The sequence below is a fragment of the Microtus ochrogaster genome, unplaced genomic scaffold, assembly GCF_000317375.1.
Source record: "Microtus ochrogaster isolate Prairie Vole_2 unplaced genomic scaffold, MicOch1.0 UNK5, whole genome shotgun sequence".
In the NCBI taxonomy this organism is placed as follows: Eukaryota; Metazoa; Chordata; class Mammalia; order Rodentia; family Cricetidae; genus Microtus; species Microtus ochrogaster.
Window position 1 is genome coordinate 284,872 of NW_004949103.1, and position 9,545 is coordinate 294,416.

A 9,545-nucleotide genomic window follows, 5' to 3' on the forward strand; every position below is an offset into this window, starting at 1 on the left:
CTTTGTGTGCAAATACTTCTTGTAGTGATTTCATGCCTGGTTGAGGTCTGAAGATCTGTGCTGATGGTTTTCCTGGTAGAATTAATGCAGACTGAGTCTAAGTGGAGGGTGAAGTGCTTCTTTATGGTGTTCCTATTTTATTTGAAATGTCACCAGTTTCTAGAATACATCTCCTATTTTGTTTTTCGATATAAATATACATATGTGTATATGCATACATATATATGCACATACATGTATGCATACATACATACAAACAAACAACAATCTTGGCTTCCTGGTTCAGGTTTTGAACATAGAATTTTTTTTCTATTCCAGACTCCTTTTAGTTTTGGCATGAATCATAGGACACCACCCTACCCCGCTGGGGATTATTGTCTTCTATGCAGAAGTGAACGGAAAGACTCTTCATTCTTAGAGAGTGGAGTTAAGACTGCGAGCAAATTGGCCCTTTCCATGGCTCCCAAGGGCAACAGCGTGCTGCACCTGCCGCTGTGGGTATGCCCAGACTGCCGGAGGACTGTGGAGAAGGAGGAGAGGCACAGCGGTCTTGACCAGCCGGTGAGTGGCTGCAGCTTCAATGGGCTTCCTGCTCCTCTCTTGTGGGTGGTGGGCTAACTGGCAATGAAAGGAAAGGATTTCCGCCTGTCATCGGAATGCTTCCTCCTACACTATCTTTTGGCCTGTGCTCACTCTCTGGAATGTGTCTGAAGAGCATCTGCTTCCTTATCTGCAGTCAGCAAGCTATTTGGTGCTTTTGGCTTTTGCATCTGGCCTTAGGGTTTTTTTGACAATAAAGTTCCCTGAAAAGCTAGAAGAATTTTCATTTGTTGAGTTCTAGACAGTTCCATGTACTGGTAAATCGCTGAAAATTTTTGTCCTGCACTTCTGAATCCTGGCCTTCCTCCTTCTTCGATTTCAGGCTTATCTCACTAGAGTCTTTGAGTCCATTAGGCTTGATCTAATCTCTGATATAGGTTAAGGCTTAGTGGCTGCTATTCCCATTAGGCTTTGATATCTCTTTGTGTTCTAGGAGATGACTTTTTCAACCATTCCCATATTCAAGACTCTTCTTCCCTTTTATTATTCTATTTTTCTTCTTATTTCCTTTTGGTTACTGAATGTAAGAAGCCCTCTTCTGAGTGATTTTTCTTCTGATCCCTTGCTTCTTGTGGTGAGCAACAAGCAGCAGTTCCTGCCTTTTGTTTTCAGGTTAGTCCCAGTGGCAGTTTGAGAAGCATTTGTGGATCAGGCTCTCCACCTCCTAGGTCTACTCCTCTTCCTCATTGACTATTCATCTGGCTGCCCAGCCAGGGGCTCCTTGAAGACACCTCGCCCCCAGTTTCGATGCCAGTTTTGGTGGCAGAGTGTTAGTAACTAATCCTGGAATCAGTGCTGATCAAACTAGAAGTTAGTGTTCCTCTTGGCCCTGCTTTGGGAAGTTTCCTGTTTTGTCTTTCTCCCTTAGCTCCCTCCCTCCCTCCCTCCCTGATTGATTGATTGATTGATTGATTGATTGATTGATTGATTTATTATGTATACAGTTCTGCCTACATATTTGTCTGTATGTCAGAAGAGGGTACCAGATCTCATTATAGATGGTTGTGAGCCACCATGTAGTTTCTCAGAATTGAACTGTCAGGACCTCTGAAATCCTCTGCAATCTCTTCACCAGAGATTCAGAACATAATCAGTTTGAAATTTTCATCTCAGATTTTTTTTTTCAGTTTTATACAAGTTTATATTAAATTTTGACTATTTCCCCTTCTTCCAGTACCTTTCCTTATCCTTTTCCCTCTCCCTCCTAAAACCTTCACAAGTGCTTTCTGACTTTCATGTTTGTTTGTTTTTTTATGACCCAGGGAGTTTGATTAGGGTTATTGATATGAATATTGGAAATGAGGCTTACTTACTGTAGTATGAACAACTTAACAGTGGCTATGCCAGTGAAGAAAATAACAATTCTCCCCAGCAACCATTAGCTAACTACTATTAGCTCTTTGGGGACAGATGGAAGCCTTATGAATAACTTCCCAATCAATCTATGATGGAATGTTGATGGGGCCCATATTGCTCAGGTAAGCACAGATGCTGTGACCACTTAAGTATAACAATCGTGTCATGTCCAGAAGACAATGTTTCACAGCACTTCTCCCCATCCTGTGGCTCTTAACATTCTTTCTACTCTCTCTTCTGTGATGTTTGCTGAGTCTTGAAGGAGGTGATACAGATGTCATTTTTAGTGTTCAACTTTCAACTGTCACTTATTCTTAGCATTTTGATTAGTGTGAGTGTATTCATTGACTGTTGCCCACTGCAAAAGAAGCTTCTCTTTCTAAGGCTAGGAGCAGCATTGCTATGTGGATATGCATGTAGGTATTTAGAAAGTAGTTTGATAATGTGTCCATTTAACAAAACAGTAATAGGTTCCCCACCAGGGCATATGACTTCACCAGTCATAGGCTAGGTTTAGAGACCAGACATGGATTCCCTCCTATGGAGTAGGCCTTATACCCAATCAGGAGGCAGTTGATTACTCATAAAATATCAATGCCATTATGGTTACAGTGGATATCTTGTCTGGCGGTAATTAATTATAACTCATAGCGTTTATATCTGGTACTGATGACATTTCTGCTTCAGTGGTTTACAGAGTACAGAACCTTCCATCATTATGAAAGCTAGCTAGCAGGAAGGAAGCTGGAAGCTTAGTTCTGGCTTGATTTCTCTATGTCCTACAATCAAGATACATAATACCTTCAACAATAGGGTCTTACATCTAGCTTGGTGGATGATCAAAAGTAGTGACAATAGTCTGTATGGTTTGGGGGTCATATCCCACAACTAGTACTGACATTTTTATTTAATAACCCCTGACTTCTATGAGAAGCATTATTCATCCATGTAGGTACCTCTTTTCATAGTCTTCTCCCCATTATATCTATATTTCTTCATTTAAAATTGTGTGCACGTGTATGTACGTATAGGGGAGCCACAGAATGTTGTATGGAGGTCAGAGGATAGCGTCAGAGTTGGTTATTTTCCACCATATAGGTCCCAGGAATTCAACTCAGGTTAATCAGGATTTAGTATATTTTGGACCTAAGTATTATCCCTACAGCTCTCCATTTTCCATAGTGCCCATAAACTTGTGCCATTTAGCACAGTGCTTTTGAGAGCATCCTTGTTGCTGTAGGATTAGTCATTTCTTCCTGTCATTGAGAAACTGCACAAGGCAGTACTTGTATGTATGTGTTAGTGCTGCATGTGTATGTGTTTATAGGCTTTTGGGTTGTTTTCAGATTTGGATTGTTTTGGAAAAGCCATGGGTTTGTTTTTTTTTTTTTTGGTTTTTCGAGACAGGGTTTCTCTGCGGCTTTGGAGCCTGTCCTGGAACTAGCTCTGTAGACCAGGCTGGTCTCGAACTCACAGAGATCCGCCTGCCTCTGCCTCCCGAGTGCTGGGATTAAAGGCATGCGCCACCACCGCCCGGCTGTTTTTTTTTTTTTTTCAGATCTGCTTGGACATCCTTTCTCCACTTTGCTGCACTAGTTTGACATCTGTGATCAGGAAGAATGTCTTCTTGGAGCCTTTTTGGCTTGTCCTTTAGACCTCATAAAATGAGTTGTGTCTTTGTTTATTTGGGGGGGGGGATTTGTGTAGAACTAGTGTTGTAAGGAGAGGCGCTTGTTTGTTCCTGACTTCTCAGCCCCTAAATAATCACACAGAAACTGTATTAATTAAATCATTGCTTGGCCAATTACTTAAACATATGGCTAGCTTTCTCACATCTAGAATTAACCCATCTCCCTTATTTTATATTTTACCATGAGGCTCGTGGCCTACTGACAAGGTTTGATCATGTCTGTCTCTGGTGACAGCTCCATGACTTCTCTCAACTCCGCCCTTCTTTCTTCCAGCATTCACTTTAGTTTTCTCTGCCTAGCTCTACTCTACCCTATCAGGCCAAGCCAGTTTCTTTATTAACCAATGATATTCACAGCATACAGAGGGGAATCCCACATCAAACTAATATATCCGTTTCTTTCTTAAGCATTGTTCTTGCTTTTGCTTCTTCTGTTGTGTTTGGTAAAATGCCAGGCAGTGAATAGAGAACACTTGTCTGATTCTATTACCTGTCAGTGACTTTGGCAAGTTTACTACATATATTCTCTTATTCTGGGTAGTCAAATAGTACCTTGTCTCAGACTGGAGAGGCTGAGAAATCCAATAGTTGGTCTATCCACAAGGCTGGATAGATGTCTTGGCAGTCTCAATTTGGTACTGTAATCCTAAAGGATTGCTGAAGAGCTGCTGATATTCAGTTAGTGCCGGAATCCTGAAGAAAAATTGGTTCTAATACTGGATGGAAAATTATTTGTTTGCTTGTTTTTTTTCCCCTGAGTTTGTTCTCATTGGTGAGTTAGCTTTGGTTGCTTCCCGTGGTTGTAGATGTGTTTGGTGTTGACTGTTCCACAGAGGTTGAGAAGTCAAGTGATAGTCCTCAGCTCAGGTTCTTCTGTTACTTTGATCTTAGGTTTGCCTTCCTGCTGAACTGTTGATCATGTTTTGGTCTTTCACTATCACTTGTTAGTGATAGCACTTGAGCATCTAAATCTAGTTTGATTTTTCCAAATGTTTTGAATTTTATAGTCACAATTGTATAATTCATTCATTGTAATTGAGATTTGTTGCTGTATACTAGTCATCTTTATAAATATAATACATTTTAGCTTCCATATTTTGCTGTTAAAGATTATTCTCTTGGAGCACACAGTAACAAACTTCTTTCTGTATATAGATGGAAGGAGTTCCTGAAGTGTATTTAGAAAAACAGTTTGATTGTTTCTAAAGTCAAGTATCATATTTTCTTTTGTTGTTATTTTGTTTATTGCTTTTTGATACAGGGTTTCTCTGTGTGGCCCTAGTTGTCCTGGAACTTGTTCTGTAGACCAGGCTGATCTCGAACCTACAGAGATGTGTCTCTCAGTGTTAGGATTAAAGGCATATGCCACCATACTCAGCTTGCTGAATCTTAAAAGTTACTGTGTTCTCTAGTCCACAAGTGTTAATAAGATTCTTTGAACTTTTTTCTTTAAATTTATTTATTTTTATTTTTATGTGTATGTGTGTTTTGCCTACACATGTATATCGATATACCACTTTCCTCCCTGGTGTCAGCTGAGGCCAGAAAGACAATTGTAGGCCACCATCTAGGTGCTGAGTAAATGCTCTTGCTGCTTTGGCTCCAGTGTGCTAATGTTTTGTTAAGAATTATTATGTCTGTGTTTGTGAAAAATATTATTAGTCTGTAAATTTGCTTTGTATTGTTTTGGTGTCTTAGAATAAGTTAGGAAATTTTAAATGCTTTTAAAAAAAAGAATAAACTTGGAGCTGTGTGGTGGTAGCACATGCCTTTAATCCCAGCCCTCAGGAGGCAAAGGCAGGCGATTCTCTGTGAGTTCAAGGCCAGCCTGGTCTACAGAGCCAGTTTCAGGACAGGCTCAAAAGCTACAGAAAAACCCTGTCTCGAAAAATAAAACAGAGAGAGAGACACACACGGGGGTGGGGGGTGGTGGAGGGGGAGAGAGAATAAACAAGGAAATGTTTCTTGTTAATTTTCAGGAAGTTCAGGTAGAATTTGTATTATTTTTTCTATAAGTAGTTGTTAGAATTCTGTTGTGAAGCTGTGTTCATGTGAAGTTGCCTTTTTGGGACTGGTTGTAACAGTTAATTTATTTGTTAGATGTCATTTATTCTTTTGCTAGAGATGCTAGCTTCTGTCTATAACAAAATTTGCCTATATTTTGTTAAGCGTATTGACATTAGTTACCCAGACTATCCTTTTATTTATTTTTATTTTGTAAGATCTCTTGTATGTTTTGTCTCAGTTTCTTTTTCTGTTGCTAAATTAAATATTCTGACAAACGCAACTTAAGGGAGAAAGGGTTTATTTTAGCTCACAATTCAAGGCACAGTCCATCATGGGGAAGTCAAGGCATCAGGAGTTTGAAGCAGCTGGTCACATGACACCCACAATAAAGAGACGGGGGGGGGGGAGAGTTGGAGAGATGGCTCAGTGGTTAAGGGTACTCACTGCTCTTCCAGAGGACTCAATTCTTAGCACTCGGTATGATAGCTCACAGCTGTCTGTAATACCAGTTCTAGGGTATCTGACACCCTCAGACATGAATGCAGGCAAAACACCAGTGCTCATTAAATTAAATTACATTTAAAGAAAGAAGAAACAGAGGGATATATGCATCCTAGTGTTTAGCTTACTTTGTCTGTTTTATATAGTTAAGAAGCACATTTAAGTAGTAGTGCCATCCACTGTGGTCATGTCTTCCCACCTCAGTTCTTTAAATCAAAATATTCCTGCACAGTCTTGCCTAGAACTGCCTCCCAGGTGATTCTAAATCTTATAAAAGTGACAGTTGAGATTAACCATCAGTTCTCCTACCCTTCTCCTCCCCCTTCCGTCTTTGCTCCCTTTCTTAGCTTATATTTATTTTTTAAATTACATGTCTGTGTTGGGGTGTGTGTGTGTGTGTGTGTGTGTGTGTGTGTGTACACACATACATGTATATACCTGTAGAGGCTGGAGGCATCAGATTCCCTAGAGTGGTTGTAAGCTGACTGATGTCAGTGCTGGGATCCTGTCTTTAGGCAAACAAATTAAACACACTTCTGAATGATCCATGAGTCACAATAAGGCTACTTCTAAAACATTTTCAGGGCTGGGACTAGAGAAATGGCTCAAGAGTTAAGAGTACTAGCTACTTTTCCAGAGTACCCAGGTCCAGTTCCTAATAAGCATCTCTAACTCCAGTTCGAGGGGATCCTCTACCCTCTGCTGAGCTCCAGTGACTATCAGGCACATATGTGATGTGCAGAAATACATGCAGACAAAACACTCATACACATAAAATTGCACACATACATTTTTGAGGAGTGGAGGAGATAATTCAGTGGGTAAATGCGTTTGCCTCTGCCTGTCTTTTTTCTTTTTCTTTTCTTTTCTTTTTTTTTCGGTGCTTGGCATCAGCAAAGGTTAGCAGTAAGCAAGTGGAAGCTGCAACAAAACTTTTCCCTCTAGTGTTAATAGTATTTGTTCAGGCCTGACATATTGGTATTTCTCAGCCCTTGTTAGCTACCATTGTTACTACCTGTAACTACCTGTGGTCTCAAAAAACTTGACATCTCAAGCTTTTCACTCATTCTTTTTCTCTGTTTCCCTGTCTCTGTTGCTCTTCTTGTCCTGGCTCTTGAACTGTTTAGCTGCTACCTGTTGACTGAGTTTTTCTGTCTCGCCCAGTCCCCCAGCCTGGTTCCCGCAATTGCTAAGTCCAAAGAAATCACATACAGGTCTACATTAATTATAAACTGATTGGCCCATTAGCTCAGGCTTCTTATTAACTCTTATAACTTATATAGCCCATTGTTCTTATCTGTGTTAGCTACATGGCTCAGTATCTTTTACAGCGAGGCAGTCACATCTTGCTGCTTCTGTGGCTGGGCAAGGACTGCAGAGGAATGGGCTTCCTTCTTCCCAGAATTCTCCTGTTCTTATTGACCCACCTCTACTTCCTGTCTGGTTGTCCCACCTATACTTCCTGCCAGCGTTTAAAATATAATTGACAGACCATGGTCCCACACCAGCTACCTCTTCACCTTTCAGGCAGGTGTCTGTCTGACCTCTTCCACAACTTACCCATTATTCTACCACCATTGTTATACTTATGTCTGAGTATATGTATATATTATATAGCCCAGGAAAGGGTGTTTGGACCAGTCACTCTATTGTCTCATAGCCCCATCACAGCAGCTCCTCTGAAGTCCACCAGGGGAAGTGGTGGAAAGAATAATCTAGAGTTCATAGAGATTTGTGAGAGCAAATAGTTTCATGCAGCCTATTTCAAACAGCACTGGCTAAGACTATGTCTTCAGACTGCACAGACAGGCAGTCAGCTGCAGTCCGTTTAGTTGTCTGAAGACCTCTTTGGAGTGTTCAGAACAGCTAGTGTAAAGTTAGTCTAGCTGGCTGACTGACAGTCTTTTTGCTCAAGGTAGCCTGGGCAACATGGGAGAGCCCAACAGCTATGAATTTAGGAAGTCAAATTGTTACATTCCCTAGCATCTCTTTTCATTTATGGGAAAACATGCGTCAGGATTGTTTACAATCCAGGGATGAATGCACACCACTCTAATTCTAGCACTCAGGAGACAGAAACAGGTAAATCTCTGAGTTTGAGGCCAGCCTTTCTACATAGTGAATTCCAGGACAGCCACAGCTATATAGTGAGACCCTGTCTCAAACATACACAGATATACACACAAAGATTGCTTACAAATGCAATTTCATTATATTATTTATATATTTAGATTATTATTTTGAGACATGATCTTACTTTATAGCTCTGATTGGTCTGGAACTTATTGTGTAGATGAGTATGGCCTTAAACTCAGAGAACTGCCTGCTTCTGGGATTAAAGGAATGTACCATCATACCCAGCCACAAAATACAGTTTTAAAGAATTTATCATTAGCACTAAGTGATTTTAAAAAATATTTTTATTCAACGCAATGTTCATCAAAATCTCAGCAAAATTCTTCAAAGACCTCGAAAGAACGGTACTCAACTTCATATGGGAAAGCAACAAACCCAGGATAGCCAAAACAATCATGTGCAATAAAAGAACTTCTGGAGGCATCACAATCCCTGACTTCAAACTCTACTACAGAGCTACAGTACTGAAAACAGCCTGGTATTGGCATAAGGACAGACAGGAGGACCCATGGAACCGAATAGAAGACCTAGATATTAATCCACACATCTTTGAACACTTGATTTTTCATAAAGAAGCAAAAAATATTAAATGGACAAAAGAAAACATATTTAACAAGTGGTGCTAGCATAACTGGTTATTAACATATAAAACAATGAAAATAGACCCATATCTGTCACCATGCACAAAACTCAAGTCCAAATGGATCAAAGACCTCAACATAAAGTTTTATAGAAGAAAAAGTGGGAAGTACTCTTGAACGCATTGGCGCAGGGAACCACTTCCTAAATATAATCCCAGCAGCACAGACACTGAGAGAAACAATAAATGGAACCTCCTGAAACTGAAAAGCTACTGTAAAGCAAAGGACATGCACGGTCAACAAGACAAAACGACAACCTACGGAATGGGAAAAGATCTTCACTAACCCCACGTCAGACAGAGGTCTGATCTCCAACATATACAAAGAACTCAAGTATTGGTCACTGAAAGAACACATAATCCAATAAAAAAAATGGAGTACAGACCTAAACAGAGAATTCTCAACAGAGGAATCTAAAATGGCTGAAAGACACTTGAAATGTTCAACATCCTTAGTCATCAGAGAAATGCAAATCAAAACAACTCTGAGATTCCATCTTTCACCTACGAATGGCCAAAATCAAAAACACTGATGACAGCCGGGCGGTGGTGGCGCACGCCTGTAATCCCAGCACTCGGGAGGCAGAGGCAGGCGGATCTCTGTGAGTTCGAGGC

At 40.4% G+C, this 9,545-nt stretch overlaps 1 protein-coding gene across 4 annotated transcripts in view; it reads left to right on the forward strand.

The window, feature by feature from the left end:
- Window positions 1-315: 315 nt before the first annotated feature.
- Fam193a (family with sequence similarity 193 member A) overlaps window positions 316-9,545 on the forward strand; it is an 89,372-nt gene continuing 80,142 nt past the window's right edge. For all 4 annotated transcript variants that reach the window (XM_005365904.3, XM_013353324.2, XM_013353325.2 and 1 more), the window contains exon 1: window positions 316-561. In XM_005365904.3, coding sequence (XP_005365961.1) covers window positions 337-561 — 225 coding nt within the window. In that variant the 5' untranslated portion in view covers window positions 316-336. The remainder of the gene's footprint in view (window positions 562-9,545) is intronic.